Source organism: Lagopus muta, chromosome 1 (assembly GCF_023343835.1).
Source record: "Lagopus muta isolate bLagMut1 chromosome 1, bLagMut1 primary, whole genome shotgun sequence".
In the NCBI taxonomy this organism is placed as follows: Eukaryota; Metazoa; Chordata; class Aves; order Galliformes; family Phasianidae; genus Lagopus; species Lagopus muta.
Window position 1 is genome coordinate 34364502 of NC_064433.1, and position 16779 is coordinate 34381280.

At 42.7% G+C, this 16779-nt stretch overlaps 1 protein-coding gene across 1 annotated transcript; it reads left to right on the top strand.

Moving 5' to 3' along the window:
• Positions 1-1100: 1100 nt before the first annotated feature.
• DYRK2 (dual specificity tyrosine phosphorylation regulated kinase 2) lies at positions 1101-15429 on the top strand. Its single transcript, XM_048966504.1, has 4 exons — positions 1101-1140; positions 1610-1669; positions 1865-2001; positions 10002-15429. The coding sequence occupies exons 2-4, from the start codon at positions 1615-1617 to the stop codon at positions 11601-11603; spliced, it is 1794 nt and encodes a 597-aa protein (XP_048822461.1). The 5' UTR covers positions 1101-1140; positions 1610-1614; the 3' UTR covers positions 11604-15429.
• The last annotated feature ends 1350 nt before the right edge of the window (positions 15430-16779 follow it).

The window sequence follows — 16779 nt, forward strand, 5'->3', positions numbered from 1 at the left end:
CATCCTTTAAGATGGTGTAGTAAGAAATCCTGCAAGCCCTCTGAGAGATTAATTGACATCAACTTCAGTTTTTCTTATCTAGCTGGAATGTGACCAAGGCTGTTCACCTTCCCTTCCTCAGGATAGCCAGAAAAGTACCTTTTCCTCCTCTGGTCCCTGAATGTTCCCAAGGAACACTGATGCTGCAAGTTATTTAGATACTTTTGATGCACACGTGCTGTTAGTGAAAAGAATGGGAAAATACCAAGAGATACCAGAAAACAGCACTTATAGCCCTGACAGTGAAGGGAAATTCATGGTGTCTGGGTACATCTGGGGGTTACAGTGGGAAACAAAGCTTGTCTTCTGCTGCAGGGAAGGGAAAAGCTTGGGAGGGTGTGGGAGGGAAAAGGTAGGATTGTTTTCTCTCTGCGACAGGAGGGGCTGGGGAAAGTGTTTATTTCTTTGTACCAGCACAGGAAATGTCTTTGTTTACACATTTATCTGTGGTACTGGAAAAGGCAAAGTCTTCCTCTCTGGCTGCGGGGATGGAATTCTTTTCCTCAGGCATAGGGAAAGGGGAGATTTATGAAAAATAAATGCCTTTCTCTGTGGCAGGGGATGAAGAGAGGTCTGCCTGCAGACCCACCGGCTGCTTCAGAAGTGAAAATATACGCGATCCGAACAGATTTCCAAAAGGGTTGAGCGTAGGCAGGAGAGTTCATTTCGACGCCGTCCCGGGCTGAGCAAATGTTCAGCTATCTATTTTTGGCTCTCGTGACGTTCAAGCTGACAAACCAGGAATTCAAAGCATTGTACTCCACGAGGCGCGCAGAGCAGGGGCCGTAACTGCTCCCACCGCGCTCCCTCCCTCCGGCTGGGGGCACGGGGCCGCTCCGGCCCGACGCCCGGCGCTCTCTCAAGGCATCGCCATGTTTAAGTTTCGATCCCCTCGCACCGACCCTCCCACCGCCCGCGGTGCCACCTTTGTCCTCCCGCAGTCGCGGTGACCCCAAGATGGCTGTGGCCCCGGGGGCGACCAACGGCTCGGCCCCCTTACCCCACCCCCCGCGGGCGGCCGTTGGGCGGTTGCCGGGCGGCGACGGCGGCGGAACCGGGCGCGTCGCCACCCGGCGCCCGCGGGGAGCGGGCCGAAGCGAAGTGCGGGCGGACGCGGAGAGCGCACGGGGACGCGGGGGGGCGGAGGGGGGGCGCGGCGGCGGGGAGGAGCGGAGCGAGAGAGGCGGCCGGCGGGGCGGGCGCTGCCCCTCCGTGCGCTGTTTGTTCTCGTTCCGCCGCCCGAGGAGGAGGGCCCTGTCCGGCCGCCTTCTGCCGCCCCCTCCTCCGCGCGAGGGGACCGGGGCGACCGGGGCGGGGGCGGGGGAGGTGATGAGCTTGGGCCGGGGGCTGCGGCGGCGGCGCGGCTGCTGCTGCTGCGGCTGCGGCGGGAGGAGACGGCGGGCCGAGGGAGGCTCTGTCCGACCGGCCCGGGGCCGGGGGGATGCGGCGGAGGACGCGTCGGGCGCCGGGTGTAGCTGATCGGCGAGGAGAGGCAGCCGCCGCCCAGAGAGGCCGAGGAGAAGCGGAGGAGAGCCGCCCTGACATGCATTTTCCTCTCCCTCCTCTCCAGCGGCCATGTTAACCAAGAAGCCCTCAGCGAGCGCCGCCGCCGGCGCTGCCTACCCGGCCGGTAAGGAGCGGACCGGGCGCCGCGGGGCCGGAACAATGCTGCGGCCCGGGGGAGGGGGAGCGGCGGGGGGTTCCGGCGGTCGGTGCGAGTGCGGGGCCGCGGTGGCCATCGGCTTCCGATGGCTTCTGCCCGAAGCGGGACGGGGCGGCGAGGGACCGCCGCCGCCCTCCGAGCTCATCCCTCTGCTCTCCGCAGGCAGGGCAGGGGACGGCGGCCGTCCGCTGCAGTCTTCCCCGGGCGCCGGAGCCGGGGTATCCCGGGCAGGAGCTGGGACCGGCCCGCCTTCGCCGCTCGCATTGCCGCCGCTCAGGGCCAGCAACGCCTCCCACACGGTGAGCCCGGGCGCGGGGAAGGGGTCGGGGTGGCGGTGTGGTGTGGTGGTGGCAGTGGTTGGGGGGGATCCACGGGGCGCCGCCGCCTGCCCCGTCCTGCGGGGCGCTCGGGGCCGGCTCTGCAAACTCGGAGCGGAGGAGCGTGTGGTTTGCGGGGCTGTAACCTGTAAGCAGCCCGTAACCGCGCTGCGGAGCGGCTCCCCCTCCCTGCGGCCCCGCTTCGCTCAGCTTTACGTCTCGTTGTCGGTAACAAATCAGATCTTGTGCACAGGCACCGAGGAGCTGTTCTGGCAAATGCCTTTTTGGAGATGACATTATTTCGGCAATGAGGTTAGTCACTGTGATTAAAGGGTCGCGTGAGCCTTGGAGAGAAATGAAGGCTGCTCTCCCCTGATGTCTCTGATTAGCTCAGGCCGATAGCCGTCTTCCCTGGAAACAGCTGTCGTTGTACTCAGGGGTGACGATTGGACGAATCTGACTTTATTGCTGCGGTAGTTTACCTAAAGAAATAAGCACCGATGCTATGTAAAGGATGTTATTTTCCGGTTCTGTGATATCTCACATTATCTCCCCCTCCCGGTTAATCTACTAGGAATGGAACTTCCCGAGTATGCCACTATATATGGATGAGAGAGAGTATCTCTGTCCTGAAGGCATGATGGGGTAGACAGAGGGGGCTGTGTGCTGTCATGTTAATGCAAAATATCTGAAATTTTTATTGCATACATTTCCTTTTAAATGATGAAAAAATTCATAGTGACCCTGAAAAGCATTGATGGCATACTTGGCTTAGAATTAATGAGTTCTCCACGGATGCTCACGTACTATCTTTGTAAACATATGGCAGAGCTTTAAACGGTAATGTGATTATGGGCTAGTGGAAGGTGAAACTATGCATTTAGATATTAGTGTTTCAGTGACTTTCTATATAGCTTCAGGGGTAAAAGCATCTTATTCAAATCCAGTTACAGAAAGAATTGGCTTAAATTAGAAAAAAAATGCAAGTCTATGTAGGGTGTTTTCAAGAGGAATGATGAATATTCTGCAGATTTAAGGTGGAGCTGCATACTTGAGGTCAACATCACTGTGTTTTTATGTAGCTAGGGTATATGTCTGAATTGTTTGTTACTGCCAAAGGTAGGTTTTTGCACATTTGCACTCCAGTTAAGTGCCGGTTGATTTGAGAAGTGAGAAAGTGGTCTACTTTTTCTTTTAAGCTAGAAAATAATCATAGTACCTAGGGCCTGGGTATGGATTGCGAAAATGCACATTCAGATGGGCCCCACTAATAGCAGGGGCTGATGTGTGACAAAGCCCAGACTTAATTTAGAATCTGTGAAAGCCCAGCGGTCCACTCGTCTATCTGGGACTGCTGGCTAATTTTGGAAGCACAGAACCATGGTATTTTTATAGATACGTTTGTGTGTGTATTATATATCTATCTACATACACTGTATATATGTACGTGTATAAAGATGAAGTCTTTATGAAAGCGTGCAAGGAATATTTGAGTATTGCATCTCTGTTTCCAGTATTTTTATAAATGCATCATCCTGTATGTATGCATATGTTGTATATAGCATATATGTGCCTGTGGAGAGATACAGACATATAGACAAAATAGTTACGGAAGCATAGAAAGATGAGCAAGCATTATACCACTGTGTTTCAATTATAATTTCATTATACGGCTGTGTTTTGGTCTAGTATTAAATGGGCAGGTTGGTGGCCCTGCGTGTGGCAGGGGGGTTGGAAATTCATGATCCTCGAGGTCCCTTCCAACCCTGGCCATTCTGTGATTCTGTGATTCAAATCCCTCTGGGTTCTGATTGCTGCAGACTCTGCTGTGCCTTTGTGACACAGATTCTACTCCTCAGTCTTTATTTTACCTTGAGTGCTATTACAGAAATACCTCCGACTGGCTCGCTGAATTTTGTAGGTTATTATTTTGTGGTTGCCTAACATAACTCTTTGTGGTAAGGATCAGATGTGACATCAGAATGCTGGATTTTAACCTAAAACAATGGTTATATATGGTATGGGAGCGTTCTATAAACTTCAGGCCTGCTGACCTCAGCTGACACTGACTGAAACTATTGGTTTTACCCACTACTTCCTCAAATGAAATGTATTTAAAAATAAACATTTCAGTTTTCTTAAACCATTTTCTTCCTCTGTATTCATTCACTTAACCTGTTTTCAACCCTGTTGTTTCTTTGCAACTTGTCCACTAGCTAAAATACAAAATGAATATTTCTCTTTGGTGTTGCAGTCTTTCAGAAGGCATGGTTTACTTAGGCGGTTAAGTTGCCTGTGGCTGCCTGCACACGTGTGTGTTGTGTGTACACTAATTGTGAAGGGACACTGTGGTGGAAGAGAAATTTTTGGCTAAGCCAAGAAGTTTTTTTTCTAGTTCAGATGGAGAAGTCCACTACTTGTCCTATTTCTTGCAGCAGCTGTATAATCCTGCCTCTAGCAAACCTATTGATTTCTGCTCTTTAGTGTAGCTGAGTTGTTGGCAGATTGCAGGAGCATGGAGGAACATGGAGGGAGAAGCAGGGAGATGCTGTCTTACACAGGCTTCACACAACAGGGCAGACGTTTTGGCTGCAGTCTTTGCAATCACAGCAACCTTTGTTGCTAAGCAGACTATTGTGTATTGTACCAGGGAAAGGTTTTGTTTGTTTTCAAAAATCCGTGGCTTCATCCTAGGCTTTTTCTTGTCTGTTTCCATCTTTGACTTTATCTTTTTGGATGCTTGTGATGGAGAACATGAACTCTTTTCCAACCTCTTGTCCTTCTCGTTTTCCTTTCCAAGTCATTGCTTTCTCTTTTGAAGCCTTAAGTTTCTGCTTTGATGACTGGAAGCTTTTCCTGTTCACTCTTTCTTGTTTCATTACAGTGTTCTTGCAGCCACTTGACATACTGCAGTAGAGATTTATCTTGCTTGCCTGCTGCTCTGCTTGTGTAAATCCCCACCCGTCTGTGAGTCTCTCTCCCAGACTTTTGTCTCCTGCCTACCTCCATCTCTGTTCTTTCTTATTTGGCACATATCCTTGCGTTCTGCACTCTTCCTGTTTCCCTTGTAATAAAGCCATCTTAATCTTTTTCTCCTCCTGTCTAAGGCTGTAACAACAGCCCATTTACAGTGCCTGATTCAGTGCCCTCTTTCTTCAAGGCCTTTCCAAGATTTTCCTGCAGTCAGGGCTGTGTTCTTTTGCCACCAATGATGAGTATCCACTTATATACTTTTGCATCATTTAGTCTTAATCTTAAAATTAAATAATAATAGAATTACTTGATAATGCAACAGAGAATCCCACACCCTGTTACCCAAAGATCTGCTGCAAGTTTTTATTGTATACATCTGCTTTAAAGCACATAAGAAGGAAAATTCCTGCCCACTGTGCTGTTCTCATGTAATAAGCTGCCACAGAAACGCTGTCATATTTGAGCAGAAGTAAGTATACAGTTCTGGCCTGGACTTTGCTGTATCTAGGTTTCTTTGTGTGTTTCTTTTTCTTCTTTATAAAACTTCTATGGAGGGGGAGTATGCAGCTAACTTTCCTAGGGCAACTGCAGTCCATCTGAGCACATCTCTTGTACACATCAGTGTATGAAGGTTCGGTTTAATGCGTGCTGACTGTCCTTGATCTCAGTGTACATGAAACTTGGGAGTGTCCCAGAAGTATTTGGGCTCACTGCACGTGCCCAACATAGTCCAGACAGGAGGAAAAGAATTTATCAATCAGTATCACTCTTCAAGCATAGTTCTGTCTCTGGATATATTTGCAATATAAAGCCAAGGTTAACTTTTGAAAAATAAGCTTATGTTGTCTGTGTGTGACAGCAGCAAAATATCCATATGGTTTGTTTTTCTATAGCTCTTGTTGAGCACAAGCTCTTTAGGACAAGGGCTTAGTCTTCCTTGCTGTACAAAACCCAAACTCATAATAAAGCCATTATGATAATCCTTCATTATTGTTATTGTGCTAATTAGCAGCTATTTTTAGTTCTGAACAGAGGAATGCTGTTGAATTCATTTATCAAGGAAAAAGGGCCTTTTGTTCATATTTGTTCTGGCTCTAGTCAACAGAATAGGCAACGAAGTGTGCTACACCTGACACTCTATACCTCTAGCATGTTAGGTACAGTGGGGCTGAAACTGGCATATCTACAAGTACTGCAGAGACCACTGCTGTCATGTCCTGTAGTAACTGTAGTTCTTGTAGAAGGCTTTGAGACAGACAGTTGCATTGGCTGAGTGGTACCTCAGGGGAGCTTACCTTCTTTGTTAAAAGGATGGAGTCAGTTTTATGCTACCACTATGTTGTAATAACTTTGTAATCTAGACATGGTACTGTAGACTATTTCTGTCCTTAAGTCTACTTCTGGGGAGATAAAAAAGGAAAAAAAAAAAAAAAAAATATATATATATATATATATATATTTCTGATTATGTTTTTGCTGGTGTCTCTCTCTATGTTAAAATTAGGTGAATGTTTCTGGCAAACCATCTACTTCCATAAACTGAGCTAACTAAAGTTAAAGCAAAATCATGTATCTTCAAAACCAATTGTGAAACACTCTAGAGAGAGAAAAAAAAAAGCATTGTAACATCTCTGTTTTGCACTGGATGTTGCCAGATGATTCAGGATTAGTTCTTTGAATTCAAGCTTACCTAGTATTTCAGTACATTCTATTTGGAAGTGTATATGCATCAATAGGATTTTGAAGATGAGTGCTATACAAATACGTAAATCTTAGAAGGCATGGACTGATCTGAGCACAGGCAATAAAATATGGTAGTAAGTACACTATGTAAGTGCCTGCAGGTTGCTGGTTCTGGAATTTACAGGCCCATGTGCATCAGCAGAAGGGAGATGCGTCATAAACCTCTTGGGTTTCTGGTTCTGGATAACAGTGGTGGAGCTTCTGTGTACAGTGGGCAGTTCGATAGGGGACTAGGAAGGCTTTAGCCCTGTGTAGCTTTCTCAAGCCCATTAGCTGTGGTTCAGAGAACTTACAGCGTCAACAGTAAAGCCTGTGGAGCTGTAACAGTGCAAGCCTGAACTTGACAGCAGTCTTGGACAGCCGGTAGGTAGAAGTAGATTTGCAGAGCAAAGGTCTGGAGAGGATCCAACCCTCTGCTCATCCAGATAGGAAACAGAAGATAAGGTGGTGATTCCTCTGCCGCAGGACCCTGAGATATGGTGGTCCACTTTCTCATTTTGAATTTGTTGCTGTGATGCATCTGAAACCTCTGAAACTCCTGTGGGGGTTTTGAAAGAAAAATGAGCTCTGATCTCCCCCGCAAGTTCTGGAATAGAGCCTGCACTAATTTAGTGTTTTTTCATCTACAAAGAAAACCAGCACTACTGTCTGCATCTGCATTTGCATTCCCAAGCAGCAGCTGACTGAAACTGGCCAAACCGGTCACTTTGAGGTGAAGCTGGGTAAGGCTGGTGATTTCATTCTGCTGCTTGGAAGAAAAAAAAAAAGCAAAAAAAAAAAGCCTGAGTAGAAAGAGAAACTGAGGCTGCCTGAAGGCAAGGAAGCAGAGGTACACAGTTTACACTTGAGAAATGTTTGCAAACATACTTTTTGGAGAAGAACAACAACAGACTTTTGCAGCAGTTAAGAGTACACACATTTTTTTTTTCTTTTTTCTTTTTTTTTCAAAATCCTCGTACAGAACAAATAAGTGAAGTTTGCAGAATCTTGCAGTACATCTATTGAAACATGCAGTGCTTAGGAAGGGCAGAAGATAGGTTACTGTGAAAACAGGTGACACAAGTGAAAAAGAATTAATCCAGTATGTGAAGTGTCAGTGAGCACTTGAGCTAAGAAATTCTTAAAAGCAGTTTTCTCCCTTCTGCTGTTTCTTCCTGTACGTTCATATTGTCTACTCACAGTTTGTCTGCTTTGCTGCAGAAGTAATATTTGATTTTCCTGGCTTAGGTGCTTGTAGTCCGTAGCAGTACTCTGCTGCTTCATTGTGCATTTCTGAATTAGCACAGTTCTGCAATCCTACACATGCCGAGCCTCTATACACATCTTACCAACTAGATATGGTTCTTCTGAGTACGTTGTGTAGCAGTTCTTGGGGCAGAATTCTCTTCTGTTCAGTCACTGCTGCACATACAGGGTCAGGACAGCCTTCAGGAGACTGCTGCAGGAGTGCTCTTCAAACCTGACCTGAAGGAATTCCCTGTAGGCATGACAGGCTCGTTAAGTCCCCCTGATGATTTAATTCTCAGTGCTTTGGGACATCAAACCAGGAGAGCGATTAATGTCAACATCCACATACACGTTCACTGTGCTTGAATGTTGCACAAGTGCCTTTGCTCTGAATTGTCATTGTGTGGTAACACTTTCTATGAGATCAATCAAATTTGAGAGCGTGAGCAGAAATTGCTCCGCAAATAAACTGTGCAATCTGACTGCAGTGATGAAATAAAATGGACCAGTTATTCAACGTGAGTCAAAATGGAAACAGAAGAACAGTGAGCTCAGCAGAAACAGTCCTGAGAGCTCTTGTTTTTACACTGCATGAGCTTCAAAGCTGCTAATTTCAAAATATTATTCAAAGGTGAAGCTGGTGTCCAGCTGGCTATTCCTTGGGAATGAGTTACTGGGTTTACAAAAGGACATTTTTTCCATGTCAGAGTGATACCGTAACAGAAGCAAAAAGCGTGCTAGAGTCCTGGCTTTTTCATTAGGAAGTGTGTCTGCAGTTGCAGCATGGATTTCATTGCCTCATCACAGCATACAACTGTCATTTTCTGATTTAATTTCAGCAACCTTAAGTGAACATGGAATGTGTTTTCCTTAGCTACATAGAAAAAATAAGGTTCAGATTAAATGTGCTCTCAACCCCAGCTTGATCATCTGTCTGAGAGTATTTGTGAACTTTGGGTTTAGTAATTAGGCATAAATATTAAGGCTGGTGAATCAGCTGGAGAGACAGCAGGAAAATTCTTCCAACATTTGTATAAGACCAGGCAGAAAAGACAGACAGAGAGCAAATGAAGAATTTTAAGGACAGCTATTTTAGTGGCAAATACATGCTTGTAAATTTCTTAAAAGTAACAGGTTTCATGCAATAGCTGTTTTCACACCCCAGTACTTCCAGTGTTCCTTTGCTTGAAAATGCTGAATGCTTTTTCTCCCTTGTGAAAACTGTCAAGAACTGCTGTCAACTAATACTCTTTCCATCCCTTTAAAATAAAGTTGTGTGCATGATCTTCAAGGCAGAGATTTTTGTTCCATTCAAGTCTGTATCTGGTCCCAGATCTTATCTTGGTTAAAAGTCATTACAAGACTGGCTTGGCAAAGTGCTGGAGGATATACTTACACTTCACTGATTTGAATGCTTTGCCAAATAGTGACTGTCTCAATTGCAAGCAGTGAATGGCATCTCTTGAACTTCAGAAAGGCCCAGGTTCTTTTCCTCCTTGTGCATGTCACATCACATTCCTTGTTGCTTAAAATTTTACCCGGCCCTTCTGGTATTCAGCAAATTTGGAACAAGTTAAAATCTTGATTTCTGAGAACAGGTGACAAGGAGAGCCTTAGCTAAGAAAACTTGTATAAGTTATACTTATAAAGATATTATATATCCATCTCCAGCATAAATAAAAGCAATACTGTGAAGATCTGATATAATATCCCCTGAGCATGCTTGATGTAACAGGACTGTTGCTTTGAAGATTCCTTGGAGGAATTGCTAGCTTATCAGAGTAACACACCATGCTCTCTCTTGTTGCAATTGTTTCAGAGAGTCAGGAAAGAGACATTTGAGAAACAAGTATTTGAAAAATGTAACGGCATCTAGCAGCATCGTAGTGTAAAAGCTGTATTTTTAAATTGTGTAGATAACTGACTTCTAATAGCACAATTTTTAGGTAATTTAGGGAGCATGGTAGGTTGCATAATTGATATGAAGCAAGATTCATGCCTTTATTGTTAACTGGGCGTGTATTTATTTTCAATTTTAGGTTGGAGGCAGTAAGCACACGATGAATGAGCACCTCCATGTTGGTAGCCATGGACAAATCCAGGTTCAACAGCTGTTTGAAGATAATAGTAACAAGAGGACGGTTCTGACAACACAGCCGAACGGACTTACAACGTTAGGCAAATCTGGATTGCCAGTGGTTCAGGACAGACCGTCAGAGAGTGCTCACAGACGACAAGGGAGCTCCAGCTCTTTAAAATCTACGGATGGAACAGGGAAGGTGAAAGCCTCTGTTATGACACCAGAGCAGGCAATGAAGCAATACATGCAAAAACTAACAACTTTTGAACACAATGAGATTTTTGGCTACACTGAAATATACTTTCTGGGTCCAAATGCAAAGAAGCGGCAAGGTGTGATTGGTGGTCCAAACAATTGCGGGTATGATGATGACCAGGGGTCGTACATACAAGTACCCCACGATCATATTGCATACAGATATGAAGTCTTGAAAGTTATAGGGAAAGGAAGCTTTGGGCAGGTGGTGAAAGCCTACGATCACAAGATGCATCAACACGTGGCACTAAAAATGGTGAGAAATGAAAAGCGTTTCCACCGCCAAGCTGCGGAAGAAATTAGGATTCTGGAGCATCTCCGGAAACAAGATAAGGATAACAACATGAATGTTATTCACATGTTGGAGAACTTCACATTCCGCAGCCATATCTGCATGACATTTGAATTGCTGAGCATGAACCTGTACGAATTAATAAAGAAGAACAAGTTTCAGGGCTTCAGCCTGCCTTTGGTCCGCAAGTTTGCCCACTCCATTTTACAGTGCTTGGATGCTTTGCACAAAAACAGAATTATTCACTGTGACCTTAAACCTGAGAACATTCTGTTGAAGCAACAGGGCCGAAGTGGAATCAAAGTGATCGATTTTGGCTCAAGTTGTTATGAGCATCAGCGTGTCTACACTTACATTCAGTCACGTTTTTATCGTGCTCCTGAAGTCATCCTTGGTGCTCGTTACGGGATGCCCATCGATATGTGGAGCTTGGGGTGTATTCTAGCAGAGCTTCTCACCGGCTATCCACTTCTACCTGGAGAAGATGAAGGAGACCAGCTGGCTTGTATGATTGAGCTGTTGGGCATGCCTTCCCCAAAACTTTTAGATTCATCCAAGCGAGCCAAAAACTTTGTGAGCTCTAAGGGTTATCCCCGCTACTGCACCATCACAACCTTGTCTGATGGTTCTATAATACTGAACGGTGGACGCTCTCGGAGGGGGAAACTACGTGGCCCACCAGAGAGCAGAGAATGGGGTAACGCATTAAAGGGGTGTGACGATCCCCTGTTCCTTGACTTTTTAAAACAGTGTTTAGAATGGGATCCTGCTATCCGAATGACACCCAGCCAGGCTTTGCGACATCCCTGGCTAAGGCGACGGTTGCCGAAGCCTCCAACTGGGGAGAAGGCCTCAGCAAAGAGAATTACAGAGAGCACTGGTGCTATAACGTCGATTTCCAAGTTACCTCCGACTTCAAGCTCAGCTTCAAAACTGAGGACTAATTTGGCACAGATGACAGATGCCAATGGGAATATTCAGCAAAGAACAGTGTTGCCAAAACTCGTTAGCTGAGTTTAAAAAACCCAATGCTGTTAATACGAGAGATACAATGTGGCTGAGCCTTATTTGTATGAAAAAAAAAGTAGCTCAGATATACGTTTTTATTTGCTCAATAACTTTATTCATTTGTATCTTTCAGCACTCATTTTAAATGTAAGAAATGTCGATTTTGTTTTTATAAAAACATGGGGACAATGCTTTAAGTTTTTATACTTATTTTTTAAAATGTTTGTCTTCTACAGTACAAATAGCCTTACTGTAACTAGTGTGACACAGTAATAAACATCAGTGGCTGGCCACTGGTTACAACGTGACTGTCATGCATTGCAGCGTGGTGTCAAAGGTATTACCTTTCTCTTCCATGGTTCATAGTAAGTTTCAACTGGGGTAAATTTCTAAGACTCTAACTTTACGGGTATGGGTCTTGATCCTGCAAACAATAACACTTAGGCCTGACTGGACTCTGGGGAGAATACAGTGAAGCACCTGTAAACTAGTTACCTGAAGTGGAGCCGTAGCATGAAATACTGTCATTTTCTGTATGGTAGCCCAGAAAAAAAGTAGTGCTGTCACTTAGTAATGATGCAGAATGTTTCCTCTAATTCGTAATAATGGTTTTGATTTAAATGAACATTTAAATAGAATGCAAAAAATAATGCAAAAAAAAAAAAAAAATCCAGAAAAACAAAAAAAGAACTTCTAGGGCTACAGTGACTTTCACCTTACATGCCATGTGCTAGAGTTTGAAGAACAGGCAGTCTCAGAATGGCGATGGAAGTGTGTCCATTCCTCTGAATCTGAAAGTTGTTTCTTAAACCTGAAGTCAGGCGAAGCAAAGCATTCTGGACTTCCTTTCAGGTATATAACACTGAGCATTCACACTGGGTTTCTCTCAATTTTTTTCCTCTTCTGTTTTCTCTCTTAATACACAGCTTTGCTTCCTAAATCAGACAGACAGAAGTGCTTATTTTTTCAGTTTTATACTGTAACTTCCAGACTGTTAATGCTACATGAATTTCACAGGTTGTTTATATTTCCTCTGACTGTCTATCTGAGCAATTGTGACCTCTTTGGTACATTTACACTTCAGTTCAAACCTGTATGTGGAGACAAACACTATATTATTGTATGCTTTTCTGTAGAGAAGTACTTGTCATTAGCACAGCTGTAAATGCAGAGATCCTCTTTGGAAAGATGTTTAATTGACGGACACCATCTTAGATATTTACTAATACAGGCAAAGTATCAAAGGAAAGTTAAATGATTGGAATTTGGATTGATCTTTGATATTTGTAGCTGCGAATGACTTAGAAGGAGCAGTTAGAAATACGTGTGGATTTGTTCATGCTTGTGTGTGTGCGCTAATGTTTGGCTTTTCATTTTTTACTTTGAACTGTATTCATGGAAGAAAGATGGTCTTTACTGAGGAAAGGTGTCTAGGCCTACCTGAGAAATATTCACGCATTGTAGCATGTTTTCAACAGGAATAGTTGGAAATCTAAGACCAATATTTCATCACATGCAATGGCTGTGGTCTACACTGGATGTCTAAAACAACATATGAAAAGGGAGTCTGAAAGAAAGTAGAATATAATCCGGAAGGATTTGTGGATGTTACAACAAGAGACTAGAATGGGCTGCATAAAACCTCAGTAACTTTACTATAAGCAAACATTATATGCACAGATCTTAAGTTACATGTACAAATGATTAAAAACACTTAAAGCATGGTCCCCTAAGAGGCCAAGAAAGTTTCCGGTTTAAGTTCTACACGTTCATCAAGTTTTACCACTTACAGCCTGATTTTGTTTGTTTGTTTGTTTTAGTTTGTTTCTAATTTAATGTAAGACTGGGGGAAGGATATAAACATGAAATGACAGGATTCTCAGGAAACATATCACTCAACTTCTTGCCAAAAACTCAACACCTAAAGAAAAAATAGTTTCTGAGTATTTGTTGATTGATAACTGTAAAAAGTAGAGCGTCAATCAACCATTTTTAGTACTTTCTTTTTAATAAAAGTGTTTCCTGCCTCTAGTCAAATTAAATTATTGAGTGTTCAATGTTCACAACTTTATACAATGTGTGTAAGTGCAATATATAAACATGTATGAAATCATGTTAAAGATGAAATATAATACTACAACGAAGAGAAGTGGCTTTTGGAATATGAATATCCAATAAGTTATGGTCAGTGAATCCTAAGTCTGGAAAATAGATATATTAATTTTCGTAACTGACTCCCATGACTGGGAACACAATACTGTGTATTTTTCTACAGTAGCTGGGATTCTTTACTTCCTCCACCAACTACTTGGCTTTACCAGTCCTTTCTACCTTAGATCTATCTGCAAAAGTTAAGAAGTAGGGTTACTAATGTTAGGGATGGAAAAAGAATCACCTCCCACTTACTATATTTTACAGAAAATCTTGATACATGTTCCTGCCTTTCATGACAATTGAAGGTGAAAGCATTCATAATGTTTGTGGGTCATTAACAGGCTAAAACCACTAAATTTTCCACCTAACCAGTTCTTAATGCCAATAACGCATTTATGACCAACCTTCTTCATAAATGCTACCGGAAACTTTAAGGCCAAAATATAGTGTGCAGAGCTATTTTTTTAACCCAGATATAGTGGAGTTTCCTCTATAATAAAGAAGGAGCTACATCAAGGTTTTTAAGTTATGTAGCTGCTTTTTATTGTAGCTTATTTATACCTGTAAAAAAGGAGGGAGGGGGGGAAGGAATGTTGCCTCTTGCTTTGGTGTGATTTTATGATAAGGGCTCTGATAATTAGGCTGATAGAAGTTGGCTTGGAAACAGTGCTTAGTCTCACATGTTACCATTGTCTGGAGATGTCTGAGCTATTTTCAGATTTAGTAATAGCACAGTGTTGTCTTGTCTTTGGTTGCAGTCTCACTTGGCTCAGTTTCTTGCACCACTGGAGTGTTCATTACCGATGAAGTGTATTGGAACAACAGAGTGATGCAAGATGTGTAGATCAACAGTAGAAGATGGATTGTGCCCTTGGTGTTAACAATGTGCCTTTTGTTCCAAATGCCATGTTGTAGGGCATGCATCTTGGCCTCTTTAACCCTTTGAACACTGGATAGTAGGGTTGAAATCTATTTTTAAATGCTATACCTGTCTTAAAACATCCTGTAGATTACTGAGGCCTTAATAGAAACAATAAGGCAATCACACTGCTAGGGTGGAAAGGACACTCTGGTCTTGTAGTACGTCTCATTAAGGGGTTAAAGATGGCCCTTCCACATTGGTTATACTTTAACATCAAATTGATTTTTTTATTTTCTAAGTACATTTCTGTTATGGTGACATTAGACAGAAATCAACTGTATTTGTAAAAATTTACCTCAAACTCTTTAGTTTTATAGTGTGATTTAATCCCAGGGCATTTGGTATGAACCAAAGTGCATTCCTTTTATATGTGCCTGGCTCTTATAAAGGCGGCCAGGGATTTTTACAATTTGGGTGCAAGGCACTTAAGCCACTTTTAACTTGGTGGGTGGTTTGGAGTTATAAATGACTTCATGGGAATGTTGGAAACTTTAGACATAAGTAGCATTGGGCAATATTAGAATCTTTAAGAAAGAGTGTGCATTATTGAATGCTCTCCATTTTTTAGTACTTTTTTTCCATCGATAATATTTGTGGTAAGTACAAAAAGAACTCTTTATTTTTTTCCCCAGCCATTAAAGATTAGAATATTGCCCATTTTTATGCTATGGTAGCATTGAAATAATAAAAAAAAATAAATAAAAAAATTGTGAATTATTGTTTCTAGGGGCTTGTACATCTGTGCTACAAATTGTAATTACTCGGTTGAACTGCTACAATTACGTCTAAGCAGTAGCTTGGGTTTTTATTGGGCAACGACTTAGACACGTGACTGTAATATGCTGCAACTGTGTGTACTGAAAACGTGAAAAACGATTGAATGTGGACTGTGTATATATGTATGTATAACTTTCTGTGAGATGCTGCTGTTGCCACTTAACATTAAAGATGTTGTAGTGGGTTTTAATCCTAGTGGCCAGTTTTATGATACTGTATGTATTGTACAGCTGATGACAGGAGTTAAGACTGTTCTAGTGAATATTTGTTACATTTTATTGTTGTGGCCAGAGATCATTTCAGAATAAAATTTTATGTCCTACTTCTCTCCACTGTAGTTCAGATTATTATTATTATTATTATTATTATTATTATTATTATTATTACTATTATATGTTTTTCTGGTCATAAAGGTAATGGTTGGGAGTGCTGGCATTTCATTAACATAGGAAGGCCTTATCCCAGCCACTGAACTCAGTGCCGGCAGTCCCTCAGAATGCTTCCTGATACCCCGTGTGTTATTATTTACCTGTTGCTGGAGGTGGTGTTTGTGCTGCCTTAGCTACCTTGACAGCCAGGAATACTGCCCACAGGCTGCTTTTGACCTCGTGTTTCTGAAGTTCTTCTCAGGACTTAGAAAGTAATGCTTGTTTTTCTTTGCGCTATGCTGTAGAGAAAACCATCCAGGAATTTCAGTATTGAAACGTAGATTGTTTTTGTCTTTAAGCTGCTTTAATTTCTTTTTAATTAAAAGTTAATATTTGTTCCTTTCAAAAAAAAAAACTTTTTAAAAAAACCTCACCAAAACCAACAAAACAGAATTCTGCACTGACTTCTGAATCAGATTGACCTGTCAGAGCTTGTCTCGCAGTACTGAGAATGTTCTGCACAAAGCTGATGGGCTCTATTTTTCTAAACTTGCTTCACATATAAATCCAGAGTAATTTCACAACTTGATGCAAAACCATCTCTGAGTCACGTCCACGTTCTCTTCCTGGTAATGCCAATGAATGCCCAGAGTAGTTTTTTTGAAAAGCTTTCTGATTCAAGAGAGCATAGGCCAAAATCAAGGGATTTTAGGAGCACTCCAGTGTCTGCTGCTTAACGCAGCTGGGAGATTTGATAGCACGAAAAGCATCAAGATTAAATGCAGATAAACACTGTTCACAGCCCTAAAAGTGTGGTGAGCTCAAAATTAAATCCTTGTGGATTAAAATTTCTTTGTTCCTCTGAGGAAAAGGGGCAGTTTTAAATTTTGTTTTATTTTTATCTTTTCAAATGGATTTTTTTCATTCTAATCTGCATGTTCCACATTCCCCTCTAGCTACC